Raw genomic sequence first — 15,799 nt, 5'->3', positions numbered from 1 at the left:
CTCTGCGCTATCACTATCCGTCTCGCTTTCGCTCTCAGAAAGTAATAAATCTTCCAAAGCCATTTTATTTTTTTTGTTTTGTTTGTGGAAATATGAATCGAAGGTTGAGAGTGTTTGATATAGAATAAAAATTGAAAGTGTAGTACGAGTGTGTGATTATGTTTGTGTTGTATGTGTTTGTATTTTAGAGTAAAAAAGTGTAAAAGAAAAAAAAATAGTTTGGAGCCGTTGGAAAAGAAAAAGAAAAAAAAATGTTTGGAGCCGTTGGAAAAGAAAAAGAAAAAAAAACGTGGGCCCCACATCCGACTCGTTAGAGCCGTTGCAGGCATAACTGGCGATTGCTTTAACGATTTCCTGGTGGTGGGGGTTACCCAGTGGCGGTGGGAGGCGGTGGTCACTCACCCATGATAGCAAGTGGCCTAAGAGATAAACATGAAAAACAGAGTCCTATATTACCATAAATATATATATGGACAACTTCTAAAATCTTCATAAGAAATATACACAACAAACAATAAAATATATATACAAGTAAAAGCGAATTATACCATCTTATTTATACACATTAACGAAAATAACCTTATAGATCTCGTTTATACTGATTTTTAATTCGCCAACCAAAAAAAAAAAACAAAATACTAATAAAATTACTGTGTAGCAGAATCTGAATAAGCCCAAATTGAAGCAGAAAGCAACCTGCACGATTTCCACCCTAAAACAACCTTATTACTTGCAGCATCCTCTGCCCTATACCCTTCATTAAACAACCCTACCAACAACTTCGCTTGACAATGATTCGCAAAACTTATATTAACCGGTTTGAACCCTGGTTCAGATGACAACCAATCACCCCAGGACCCACATTCATCTTCACGATACACTCGAGCCAACGAACCCAGGATTCGTGGACCAAGGAACACCCGTTCTACTAAAGCCCGAGCCCGTCCTTGCATAGGAAACCCTGCTTCCAACGAGTCGTAAACAGCCGAGTAATGATGTAATGTGTTCATAAATCGACCTACAAATCCTCCTTCAACTTTGGGACCTTCTTCTTCAACAAGGGTTACAAGTTTAGGGTTTAGGGTTTTTGATCCTGCTAAGAATGAAGCTATGGACGCAGGTGATCGGTAGGTGAAGTGTGGGAGATGTAACATACAATTTACGATGATGGCTTCTCCTCGTACGAGTTTTACTGATGTTGGTTTGAATGTTTCGTCTGAATCGAGTTTGCATTGGTGGAACGAAAATGGTTGCCCGATTGATGCTGCAAAAGCGGTTAAACGACGACCCGTTTCTTGGATGGTGGAAATCGATTTTCGACCACTTCCTGGTCTTGAGAGGGCCGTGATCCGAAGGTGTGGGGTCGGCGGCCCGTCCTTTCGGGATATCAAAGCTTGCATTAGTGACGCCCATTGGATACCTGAAAATAAAGATGTAAATGTTTAGTTCAAAATTATACTTGTACTTTGTAAAAATCAAGCATGAGATCATCGATCGTGATCAATACCTTCCATGATATCGTAATCGATTATGTGTACTCGTCGTTCATGAGTAACGGCTTCAATGATTGCTTGATTGGCTGTGAAATGACCGAATTTGAGATATGGTGACATGTCTTGTAACAGCTGAAAAGCTGCTAAGACATCTGCACGGTGGTGGTGTAGATGGTGAATTTGTTTATAATTAAACCCACCAGCCACACCACCACTATTACCGACGCCTTCAATTAAATTAAGTAAGGCGTCAGTAAAATAAGCAGCAAGTCTTTCCATATTAGTGCCCTCAGTTGGGGACACTAAATCCTTGAGCCGAACCAGTATCACGGAAGCCAACTCATAGCTTTTGTTATCGTTACTCATTGCTTCGGCCGCAGCCATCAAAAGATGGACTAATCTTAAACCCTTTTGATCATCGGACGGCCCATCAACTGCGGTTTCAATCATTAGTGCATCAGGAGAGGCGAGATTTCGTGTGTCATCGGTGGACGAGATAGTTTTATCGGTGTCTTCATCCATTTCAGACTCGAATAGTTCAATGAAGTCTTCTTGAGACGGAATGGGAAATGAATCCCAGTCAACCATTGGCGACCAATCACCCCAGTCACGACAGTTATCGTCATCCGGGGTGGTGGTGCTGTTGGTGGTGCTAGTGGTGGTGGTGGTGAAATTAGATAGATAAAGTTCCGGCAAACCGTCAACAACCATGGCCATTTTCAGCCACTTTGTTTTAAGTATTGGTTTGTCTTGAAAGTACAAAGTTGTACTAGACTTGAGATTGTGTTAGGAATGTACCAAGGTTAGTAGGCTTTTTATAGAGAATATATAATAATATAATCAAGATTTAATATATCTAATTAAAAACTAGAAATACTGTTTAAAGTACAGCAGTAAATAGTTTTAAAATGGTGTCTGTTAAACGTAAAAAACAGAAAGCATTTGACCTGATGTGGGAATAATGTGGGATATCAGTTTATAAAGTATTCAAATATTTACAAGGGTTTTTCAGGCCACTTAATTAAGTAGTGATATTTCACCATGTTTGATACCGTAAAATGATGTTTCTCCCTTTCGAAACCATCTAACTATATGGCTGAAAACTGACTCCAAAATTACTATTATCGAAGTTAGATCTAGCTAGTTTATAGATTTAGATCTTCACCACTAGACTACAACCTGCTGCTGATACCTCCACCACTAACTACACATTTTCAAGATTAGTGAATCATAATATTATTGTATTTAATGATACTTACAAAAGAAATTAGATAATTATATAAATACCTAATTATTAACGCAATAATGATTAATATATATAAATATAAATATATACTAGGAAAAACCATCACTAAATGTGCAGTGATTGAGCTTCTTTGGTTAAATTGCGTACACCAGAATAAAAATAATCGCCTTCTGAGTAATCTGGACGGACAAAACCTTATCATTTTTCTACTAGGAAAGACTTTCCTATATTGTATATGATGTAATGACCATAATGCCCCTTGTTATACAAGAGGAGAATATACAAAATTTGTTTTGTGAGAAAGTCATCATCACTAATTAGTTGCAACATTATTAGCAACAACTAACAAAAGCATCTATTCAATATTGTATTAGGAAAAATGACTTCATCACTTTTATAAACAAGGCAATTAAGTAGCAATCATGGCCGAACTTAGTTTTATAACTACGTTTACAAAACTATTTCACAATCATCGACATCATTAGCGTGTTTATCAGGTAATAACACAATTAGTTATTTACTTTTTTATATTCAACTTGATCCATCACATAAAGAGATTATTTGTTTTTCTCAACTTGTTTAACAACCTAATGTTCTAGAAAGTCTACCTTTTAATCTAATGCCATTAAATACAGTTATTGAACGCGATAAGTGTTGTATACACCTTTAACTATCATGCGACAAGCCTACCTTGTGGGTCGTTGTGGATGCCCCAAAGTGGAGGAATGAACGACGAGTATTGATATAATCGAGAGCTCAAATAGTATGTCTTAGACCAATTGGTAGTAAAGGAAGGATCCCCTAAACTTAAATGTACATATTTATTTTTTTCTCATTTCCGATATGAAACTTTGATTTTCACCCTTACAAACCCCCTCTCATCCGGGCCTCCCCTCCAATGATAGTCCGGATTCAACTTTTATCGCCGCCCACTTGGAACTCTCAACTTTACGTGTTTAGGCCAGGGAGATTTCAGTACAAAACTCCAAGGTCGACTCATCGTCGCCAAGGGTGCGCACACATGCGCCGAGAGGTGCACTCGCAGTACCGTCCACCATATATGAGCTATAACCTATATATGATACCACTAATAGGATCTAATAGCCCAAGCAACTTGTTCTTTACATAAACTCATCAGTCTCTTAATAACCTAAAATCAATTAGTAGTAGAGGGATGTTTCCCTAGACTTATATGAACACATTCGTTTCTTCTCGTATACGAAGTGGGATTTCTGGTTTACACCCTTTACAAACCTCCCCTCAAACTCAAGTCCATATGGGCTTCCCCCATATGATAGTCCGATCTATCCTTTACCACCGCCAAACGGAACTCTCAATCTCTGAGAGGATCAGGGAGATTTATTTCGGTACAAGGCTTGAGGATCAACTCATCGTAGTCAGGGGTGCACCAGCAACGCTGTCCACCATATTTGGGCTATAACCTGGCTCTTAGTTGTACCCAAATAACATGTGACTTTCCAAAATCACTCAACCACAGTCAACAAAAGAAGAAAATAAATGAGAAAAATTGAATTGACATAAGCAAATTATGTGGTTATATCCCATCAGTGTGGTTGGTTTATTCCACAACCAACTAGAGTTTTTCTTATTATTTAGTGCTCTTTGATAAAAAGAATATAGTGAGCATAAGAGCGTATTTATAGTGAAACATTAAACTTAAAACCTATAGGTTTTCTAATTAGTTTCAATGCTTAACAATTAAACTTAGCCTTTAAGCAATAGTCATTCCAAAATATCAAATATATATTCCACAAGTTATCTTGGCCTCCAAGAAAACTCAATCCCTAAGATATTCAATTTTCTTTCCTTATCTGTTTAATCTCCACTCAAAAAATCCCAACAAGTGGCACCGATTTCCTTTCCCCTATGTTTCAGCAACTGATCAGTTTAGATCTCCGAGTTCCGGGTCTTCTTTGGCCTTTATTGGTCGAATCGGTGCCTCTCATGATGAGGGCTTTTTATCGGAGGCATTTTGAAAATTTGGTAAAATCATCCAAATTAAATGGCCGAAGGATGTCATTACGCTTTCATTGTTTTCAAGAGTCATGAGCATGCTGCCAATGCTATTAGAAGTATGAATGACTCGTTTCTTCTCGAGAGTTCTGTTTTCGTTGGTTGAGCGACACAAAATTGGCCATCTGGTAGGCTTGTTGCGAAGCCAGGGCCGGTGCACTTCTCTCCAAGCTAACCTTTGTGTCGCCCTTAATGTGAACCTACATGTAGTGGATATGGACATAAATGAACAAAGGCTTGTTGCGAAGCCAGGGCCGGTGCACTTCTCTCCCAGCTAACCTTTGTGTCTACCTTAATGTGAACCTACATGTTGTGGATATGGATATAAATGAACAAAAATTAGATTGATATGGTTATGAATATGACCTCATCCGATCCATAGCTGATTTATTGTCATCTCTAGTCACAACTCATATAAATACGTATATTATTTATAATTATCAATCACTCCGCCCATCCCGATTTTGTAATTCACGTTTTCGATGTTCCAATTTTATTATTTACTCTGATAAAGGCATTTTATTCGAAAAGAATGATAACTTTTGATTATAACAAACAAGATACAACATGAGCACCGTTTAATCAACCTAACTAGGAACCAACAAGCAATAAAGAAACAAAGTGAGGACTAAAACAACCAAACAACAAAGTAACACAATTGAAACTACATCAAAGACGAAACAAATGGCTAGCGATCCAAACCTCAAGGCATCTACTTCTCACTCAAAGCATCAAATTAAGTCGGATTTCATATAAATGACATACTTTCATGTTCAACGCGTAATAGGATGCATTATTTGAAAAATAAAAAAGTAAATCGAGTTCATGTGTTGGAGAATTTTTGAGAATTATAATACCCAATTAACATGCTAAATCAAAAATATGTAAGTGATTAACACTTAAATTAATTAGATTTTTGTGTTTGTATATATTAGTGTTGACCATGTGATTATTGGGTGATCAAGCGTGAATGCCTAGTGACACCCTACGTACACTTGCAATAGTTTTTAATTCGTCGCCAAAATATATTTTTATTATTTAATTACTACCATTTCCGTCTCAATTTTATTCTTTATACTAGGTTTTGAGCCCGTGCGTTGCACGACTACTCAAAATCCGCTTTAAATAAGTCACTTATTTTAATTTTATAACGCTTGATCTACATTTTCAAGTAATTTGTGGTTGCGTTTAAGGGGGACATGTCGACCCAATAGCTTGAGTGTGGTTAATTTGAGCCCGTACTCTATTTTCAATAAGTCATAATTGTTAAAAAATGACGCAATTCTAGTATGTTAATATGTTTCGTTGGCAAACGGGACTATAAAATACATATATGTTTCATATTGCGTGTAGTTGCAACTACAAAAAATTGCTCGAGTTCTATCAGATTTAAGAAATCGGTTGAATCTAATTATGTAATGGCATAATTTTACTAATAGGAGTAATACGTTACTATTCCCTCAAAATTAGTATTAAAAATTGTTTGGTAGTTTTTCTTATGATTTTTCTTAGGACATGTGTGTATGAACAAATGTCTGTGGTTTTTCTGATGATCGTAGTAGTATATAGGAGTAGGGATGAAATAGGAATTAAATTGTGTAAAATTAGGTTTAGTAAATTTTTTAAATTAAATGGGTACATATGGTAGTTTTAGAATTTAAATTGAGTATATATGATATTATGTTATTTACTTGGGTAAATATGTGATTTTAAAGGTTAATAAAGGGTATATATGAATAATTGTGACATGTGTAAATTACACTTGACTTAATATGCAATATTTAAGAAGCTAATGACATGTAAGATAATCAAATCTCTCTTATATATATATAGATATATTCCTTTTCAACCTTTTTTAGAATAATTGGAGTATTATTTTCAAGATAAAAAAGTATGTAGGTGAAAATAGAATTTTATCGTACATTTTTTTTACCGGCAAAAGTAAATTTTTTATTGAAAAACCCCACTAACAAAAAATATTTGTAGTGAAAAATGTATCTTTTTTCTTTGCCTTGAAATTTGTGCCACCATCTTCTCACTTTTTCTCATCTATCTTCTCAGACAACTTTTCTATTTTCCTACCATCTATAATCTAATTAATACTCCTATTTTCAACAATATCATCTTCTGATCTTCAAACAACCTTCGATTTCTCCATTCGAGCTCTTCTCTAGTGTTTTGTAGTGGTTAATGTTGCCGTCTACGACCACCGGCATCTCGCCGGTGGTCGGATTTTCCTGTTTTCTGTCAAATAAAGTACAATCGCCACCTTCATCTTCTAGCGATGTGAGGTCTGATTGTCTTCTCCGATCACAGTTTAGGCAAACAGGCGACGATTCAGGGTAGTTTCATTACGAGATTTGTTTCTTGGATGTGGTTTGGGGTGCTCAGCTTTGGTCCTTTCGTCTCGTTCATTGCGGTTAGGTATGTCGTGATGTTTCTTTGTCTTAGTGCATCATTGCGGAATTTTATTTTCTGAGTGGGTGTAGGCGGTGAGCTCCAACAGAGCTCTATACCCATTTAGGACTGGTTTTCGGTTTTGGTGGTAATAGGCCTTGGATATGTTAGAGTGGTGGTTGTGGTGTTGTGTGTGTTGAACCCCGTTGATTTTAGCTGCCTGGCGGCTGCCGGTGACTTCCTAGGATAGTTGGCGACTATGGCGGCCTGAGATGGTTGCTGGCAGTCGTTGTTGGTCCTTGGTGGTTGTATGTGGCTGCACTTGGTGGTTGATGGATGCTGCTAGTGTTGGTACTAGTGGTGGATGTTTGTCACTAAAAGGCGGCTGGAGGTTGCAGGTTTGTAAATGTCCTAGAAAATCTGGTGAAAATGGCTTGGTTTTTTTATGGTTTGATTTTGCTTTGGATTTTAATCGGTTGCTACTCGTTTAGTTCATTCATTCCATTTATCCCGTCGTCGAGTCTTTAGTGGGCTTGGTGTTGTTGCTACTATAGTTGACTTGGTTGACATCGGAAAATAGGCTTCGTGTTAGGTGTACTTGGGTTGCCCGGTGAATAATTTGAATTTGGGGTTTCTGAGAAGTGAAGTTGCAGGGTCGGACACGGAGTCAGGGTTATGTATATCTTTTAGGCTTTAGGTTTGGTGGATTGGTTGTTTGCATTTTCAGTTGTAATTTCAATAGTGCTCGCTCAATATTTCAATGTTATCGTTCATACTGTTTAGAATGAGTTGAACGAGTGTCAATGAGTTTGGTCGTTTGTGACCAAGTATTTTCAAATCGTCATGATCTGTTCAATGTTAATATTTTTGCAAAAAAAAAAAAAAAGATGCTAGGGAGGGAAAACAAGATACAACTGCTTTATAAGCTAGTTGACCCACCGAACATTACATTTTGCTCTACTACATAATCAATTATAGGAAAAATTATGGACGAAATCGAATAAAAAATCTTTCTTAATCGTACGGGACCCGAACAATCTGTCATTTATGTATCTCCATACGTGCCATAGTAACGCCGCCTGAATTACGTATACCTTGTCCTTCGAATCGAAGGGAGCCTGCCAAGAATCAAAAACTAGATCCAATCTACCCATGAGCTAAAAATGCGTAAGTTAGACAAGTTGACCCATAACTTGCATTTTCTCCACAAGTTGCGAGCCACTTCACAGCAAAAAAGAAAATGATCCAATGATTTAACTCGATAATCGCATAAAGGACACCCGATATCTTCTATATCAATGCCATGCACCGAAAAATTAAGATGAGTACGAAGTATATTCAACATCACCCGCCAAATACAAACATTAATCTTTCGAGGAACGGTTTTAACCCAACGAGTTGCAACGTTCAAATTAGGAAGAATAAAATTGTCAATTTCCAAACGAGTGTCACAGACTTTGAACACTTCATTACTTGAAAGATCCCAAACCTAACAATCAGGATCATTCGACAAGCTGATTTGGCCCAGCAGAACCGTAAGACCATGAATGTAACATCCCGTATTTTTCCGTTTACTTTCCGTTTATCTATTTTTAAAAGTCCGTTATTTAATTATAACATCTTCCGTTAATACGCGTTTTTAAAATATTCCATTTAGGTAATTCACGCACCCGCTTTCAAACTCGAGGGACTAAACTTGCCAAGGGATCAAACTAGTTGACTAGGTCAACTAGTCAATCCCTCCTCCTCTACTCATTCATCACCTCCTCACTTCCTAATACTTCCACTTTATGCTCTCAACACCCAATTCAAAGATTCATCATCCATTTTCGATCTAGCAAGCGTTCTTCAAAACAAATCACATATTCGGAATCCTTGCATCTTCCTCTTCAAATCCATACCAACATCATCTCATTTGGGTAACTTTCTAAAAATACTAGATTTTATGTTCTTGATGTTTTTGACTTATAAAAGTGTTAGTTAGTATCTATGGCTCGAGTCTAACATGAATATATGGTTTGTATGCTCGATCTTGTTGTTTTAGTGTAACTAGCTTGAACTTGCAAAGTGTGTATTTAATCTTGAATTTTGGATGATTAAATGTTGTTGTTATGTTAAAGTTCATGTATTAAATGTGTTACTAGCATCACTAGCTTCATTTTGATGTGTAGGTTGATTAAGAAAACTTCACTAACATGATTAAGGATTTTATGATTGTTAGTTAGGGTTTGGTAGCCTTGAATGTGATTTTTGATGCATTAAAAGCCTTGAAATGTTATTGGTAAGTGTTTAGTTGTATTTTATGCGTAATTTCCTACGAAACGGCGTATTATATATGTGCATTTAATTCCCGAATCATCAATGTGCATTTATGATCTTGAATGCAATAAATGAAGAATATTTAATGCGAATTTGGTTTTTGTAAATGTTGGATTGATTGATGAAATGTGCTAAGTTGTTTTTCTCGTCAAAATACCTTTCCAACGATATAAGATACATGTTTTAAGTGTTTACGGTTCACAATTTATGTTTGATTGAAGTTTGGTTCGTGCACTTATGATTTCTCAGCAAAGCAGAATCTGTATACCAATCTGGACGCCGTCCCAATCTTTGGACGCCGTCCAGTACTTCATTGCTGGACGCCGTCCAGTACTACATTGCTGGACGCCGTCCAGCCATTTTGGACGTCGTCCAAATGAACTGCAGAATTTTGATCAACTTGGTCATTTACCGTTTAATTCTAACTATGCTTCGCACCCCCGATTAACATGTAACTTGTTCTAACATGCTCATATATGATTATATAACTTAAAAAAATTGTCCGAGGCCCGGCCCGAACGTGTTGACTTTTTTGTTGACTCTGGCTTGACCAAAGTTGACTTTTATTCAAACTTAACCGAATACTTATGCAATTGTTCTAACGTGCTTTTATACTTGTATCTTGCATGAAACTTGACAATTTGATTCACATGATATATTAATCGAGTCGTAACGAGCCATAGGACTAATTGAACACTTTGACCGACCGTGTTTACCGTTATTGATAGAACCTATTTGTTTAGGTCAAGACTAGCATTCGTTTCTTGCACACCTTAACTTTGTGAAGTATATTTATTCCCATGCACTCAAGGTGAGATCATAGTCCCACTTTTACTCCTTTATACTTATACTTGGGATGAGAAAACATAAACGATTTATACTTTTATACATTGAACACAAGTACGAAAACAAACATTCCACGTACGAGTTAGAACAAAAACCCTCAATTTAATTATCATTAGTTACACTTGTAGGGTGTAAGCGAGTAATTATGTTGTGTGGCCATACGGGTTTGACGAACCATCATTCGGACGGTTCGCTACCGTTAGCGAATGAAATTTAATTTTATCGGTATAGTGTATGTTCTAACACTATGGATTCAGAGGTAACATTCAGTTAAGCCTTGATAATTGGGTGCTCGTGATATAAACAACATCTTTGGAATGCAAACGATTTGGATAATCAACTTATACTAAATCTTGTGGTTCAATTACATACGTTTACTAATACACCTATGATTTCACCAACGTTTTTCGTTGATAGTTTTCTATATGCTTTCTCAGGTCCTTGAAGGCTAAGTGATGCATGCTTCCGCACTCTATTTTGATACTTTCTTGGATGTCAAGTATACATGCATACATGGAGCTTCTTTTGACTTAACTTAAATTGTGTCGCATAGGTTTCAATTGTACTTAAAACGTTGTAACATGTTTAGTCGTTGAAATACTTTGTAAACCTTGAAACATCCTTACTTTTGAAATGAATGCGACATATTTTGGTCAAACGTTATTTTAAAGACTTATGACCATGTGACGGTACCTAAGTAGACGGCGTCGTCAATGACGATTTTTTCGGGTCGCTACAGATGGTATCTGAGCGTTGGTTGTAGGGATTTAGAGTTAATTGGTGTCAACCCCGAGTCATAGGGTGCATTAGTGAGTCTAGACTACAACTGGCATATAGACTTGAAGTAGGACTTGCTTGACTACTTGTGCATTTATACTCGAACTCTTCTATTCGTATCTAACTCTTACTTCATCTTAATCTCACGTTGTTTAATTTGATTGACACGCCATCTTGACCTTATGAGGTAATGTCGAATGCACATATGAATTAGGGTAATATAATTGCAGGGATTATATTACGGTGACTCATATGGATGTTCCGACATTATAACATAAACAATTTAGGGCGAGTCAAAGAAAATTTCTATCTATCTTTATTCCATATCACGATTAGTATTATTGAGAATACTAATAAACAATATTCTTGTGTCTTGAAGGAACAATGCCTCCTCGCCGAGTTCCACGCAGTGAAACTCCCGAACAAGCTCTTCAACGAATGATAGCCACCGCCGTAGATGCGGCCATGGCCGGTCACTCTTCCAACAACAATAACAACAACCACAACAATAATGGAGCAGGTAATTCAAACGAGGGATGCTCCTACAAAGCTTTCATGGGGTGCAAACCTCACACTTTCGATGGAGAAAGTTTTCTATATGCTTTCTCATCCCAAAAATATTAGACTTTAAAAGTGGGACTATAACTCACTTTCACTGATTTTTCCTTCGTCGGGAAATAAGACTTGGCCACGGGTCGATTCACGAACCTATAACAAATATGTACATATATATCAAAGTATGATCGAAATATATTCACAACATTTTTATTACGTTTTAATGATTTAAGTTTATTAAGTTAGCTGTCCAACGTTAGTAGCCTACAACTAGTTGTCCACAGTTAGCAGTACAGAAATAAATCAAAATAAACTATCTTGGATCAATCCACGACCCAGTGTATACATGTAACATCCCGCCTTTTTCCGTTTACTTTTCCGTTATATTATTTTAAACTCCGTTATATGTTTATAACATCTCCCGTTAATACGCGTTTTAAATTACCTCGTTTAGGTAATTCACGCACCCGTTTCCAAAGTTGAGGGACTAAGTTTGACAAAGGAGCAAAGAGGTGACTAGGTCAAAGAGTCAACACTCTTCCTCCTCCATTCATTATTTCTTTTCTTTTCCATTTTTCTCTAATACTTTCACAAATTCTCTCAAACACCATTTCAAAGATTCATCATCTAATCAAAATCTAGCAAGCTTCAATCTAAACTAATTTCATATTTGGAATCCTTGCAACTTCCTCTTCGATTCCATACCGATTACATCTCATTTGGGTAACTTTCTAAAATCACTAGATTTTGTGTTCTTGATGTTTTTAAGTTATAAAGTTGTTAATTAGTGTCTATGGCTCAAGTCTAACATGAATATATGATTTATATGTTCGATTTCGTTATTTGAAGTAACTAGTTTGAATATGAACTTTGGAGTGTTTGATTTGGTGATTTGGTTGTTTGAATGTTGTTAAAAGTGATAAATGCATGTATTAAATGTGTTCCTGGTATCACTAGCTTCAATTTGATGTGTAGGTTGTTTTAGAAAACTTCATAAACATGATTAGTGATTTTGATGTTGTTGGTTAGGGTTTGATAGAATTTAATGTGAACATTTAATGCTTTGAATGACATGAAATGTTATTTGTAAGTGTTAGGTTGTATTGTATACTTGATCACCTTCGAAACGGCATATCATTCATGTAAATTGGTTGCCGAATCATCAAATTTCATTTATGAACTTGAATGCATTTAATGAGGAGCTTTGAATGTGATTTTGGTTGTTGTAAAAGTAAATGTGATTGTTGAAATGTGTTTAGTTGTTTTCCTTGTCAAAATACCTTTCTGATGATATAAGATACATGTTTTGGTTGTTTGCGGGTCATAAATGGTGATTGTTTGAAGTTAGGTTCGTGCATAAAACTTAAAAACTGCCAGATTTCTCTGTACAGGTAATGGCGCGACGCGCCATATACTCGCGCGGCACGCCAAAGTGGTCTGTCCAACTTTGTCAATTTTCGAATAATGTTTGCTATGCTATGCACCTCCGATTCACATGTAACTTGTTCTAACATGCTCATATATGATTAAAAACCTCAGAAAAATAGTTCGGTACTCGACCCGAACGTGTTGACTTTTTCGTTGACTTTGACCGACCAAAGTTTGACTTTTTGTCAAACTTAACCAAATGATTATGCAACATTCCTAACTTGTTTCTATACTTGTATCTTGCATGAAACTTGACAAATTGATTCACATGCTACATAATCGAGTCATAACGAGCCATATGACTAATTGAACATCTTTGACCAATCGTGACTATCGTTATTGATACAACCTATTTGTTTAGGTCAAGACTAGCATTGTTCTTTGCACACATTACTTGTCGAAGTACTTATTTACTCTTGCGCTCAAGGTGAGATCATAGTCCCACTTTTACTCTTTTGAACTTATATTTGGGATGAGAAAACATAAACGTTTCTTCTTAACTAAGTGAACACAAGTACAGGAAAACAACATTCTACATACGAGTTTAGAACGAAAGCCTCAATTCGATTATCATTAGTTACACTTGCAGGGTGTAAGTGTAGGCGTGAACTTATGTTGTATGGCCATATGGGTTTGACAAACCCTCATCTCGGACGGTTCGCTACCGTCCACAGATGAAATATATTTTCGAGAAACAGTGTTGTTCTAGCACTATTAATGGGGTTCAACGGACGGAATGTTAAGCCTTGATAATTGAGTGCTCGTGAATATTAACTTTTAGAATGTATTACTATTTTATCATTGATGTAAATCTTGTGGTTCGACTTACTTTTACTCACTTACTTACTTAAACCTATGATTTCACCAACGTTTTCGTTGACAGATTTCTATGTTTTTCTCAGGTCCTTGAACATTAGGTGATACATGCTTCCGCTCATTCTTTTGATACTTGCTTTGGATGTCGAGTATACATGCATATGTGGAGCGTCTTTTGACTACTTTAAACTGTGTCGCACGTGTTTCATTTGTACTTAAACATCGTTATGTACTAGTTATGGAAACTACTTTTGTAAACTTTGAAACATCCACACTTATGAAATGAATGCGACATATTTTCGGTCAAACTTTGTCTTAAAGACTTATGACCATGTAATGGGACCTACGTAGACGGCGCCGTCAAACATGATTTTGTCGGGTCGCTACAGATGGTATCAGAGCATTGGTTGTAGGGATTTAGAGTTCATTGGTGTCAACCCCGAGTAATAGGGTACATTAGTGAATCTAGACTACAACCGGCATATAGACTCGAAGTAGGAATTACTTGACTACTTGTGCATTTATACTCGAACTCTTCTATCATATCTAACTCATATTCGATCTTGATCTTACGTTGATAAATTTTATTGACGCGCCACCTTGACCATATGAAGTAATGTCGAATACACATATGAATTAGGGTAATATAATTTCCGGGATTATATTACGGTGACTCATATGAACATTCTGGCATTATGACATAGAGAATTTAAGGCGAGTCAAGGATAATTTTCTCTCTATATTTATTCCATATCACGGTTAGTATTATTAAGAATACTAACCAACGGTATTCTTTTGTTTTGAAGGAACAATGCCTCCTCGTCGTGTGCCACGCCATGAGACTCCCGAACAAGCTCTACAACGAATGATAGCCACCGCCGTAGATGCGGCTATGGCCGATCACTCCACCACCAACAACAACAACAACAACCAAGGGGCCGGTAACTCTAGCGAAGGGTGCTCCTACAAGGCTTTTATGGGGTGCAAACCTCACACTTATGATGGAACCGGGGGACCGGTTACTCTTACTCGATGGTTCGAACAAACGGAGGCCGTCTTTAGCATCAAATACTCCTCACACACTTTTGCCGGTGTCGCCCTCACATGGTGGAACACCTATATACAATCGGTGGGTACCGATGAAGCTCATGCCCTCTCTTGGGCTGATTTAAGGGAAAAGATGATTGTTGAATATTTCCCTCGCGAAGAAACCCGAAAGCTCGAACAAGAGCTAAGAACTTTGAAGGCGGTCGGAAACGATCTCAAGGCCTATAACCAACGCTTCGCCGAACTATCCTTGATGTGTCCTAATCTCGTGAACCCCGAATCTCAAAGGGTTGAACTATATATGGACGGTCTTCCAAAAAGCATCAAACAAGGAGTGATGTCATCCAAACCCGTTAATCACCAAGCCGCTTTGAACATGGCCCGCCAATTGATTGAAACAGTTGATGAAATCGTAGTGCCGGCTCCTAAGGCCGAAGACAAATTGGGTGGCAACAAAAGGAAATGGGAAGCCACTCCATCAAGCAACTACAACAACAATACCTTCACCAAAAAGCCTTTCAACAACGACGGCAAGAAAGGTTATGTCGGAACTCAACCTTTTTGCAACAAATGTCACAAGCACTACTCAGGTGAATGCGGCAAGCTAATTTGCCACCGGTGCCAAGGAGTTGGTCATAAGGCCAACAATTACACAAGCGCCGCCCCCATCGCTCGAAAAGGGCCCAATCCTCCAAAAACGGTCACTTGTTACGAATGTGGCCAAACGGGCCATTATAGAAATGCATGCCCGAAGAGGAAAGATAACCCCAATACGCGTGGCCGAGCTTTCAACATCAACACCGAGGAAGCCCGAGATGATAATGAATTGGTCACGGGTACG

General features: G+C 37.3%; 1 protein-coding gene across 1 annotated transcript; it reads right to left on the bottom strand.

Moving 5' to 3' along the window:
* Positions 1-647: 647 nt before the first annotated feature.
* Positions 648-2,210, bottom strand: LOC139869314 (protein NODULATION SIGNALING PATHWAY 2). Its single transcript, XM_071857625.1, has 2 exons — positions 1,508-2,210; positions 648-1,420 (listed from the first exon to the last, which is right to left on the bottom strand). Exons 1-2 carry the CDS (start codon positions 2,208-2,210, stop codon positions 648-650), a joined length of 1,476 nt encoding a protein of 491 aa, XP_071713726.1.
* Positions 2,211-15,799: the final 13,589 nt, after the last annotated feature.

This window comes from Rutidosis leptorrhynchoides, chromosome 9, assembly GCF_046630445.1.
Source record: "Rutidosis leptorrhynchoides isolate AG116_Rl617_1_P2 chromosome 9, CSIRO_AGI_Rlap_v1, whole genome shotgun sequence".
Taxonomy (NCBI): Eukaryota; Viridiplantae; Streptophyta; class Magnoliopsida; order Asterales; family Asteraceae; genus Rutidosis; species Rutidosis leptorrhynchoides.
Note: the sequence above shows the minus strand (reverse complement) of the source record. Positions and strands in the feature narration are given on the sequence as shown.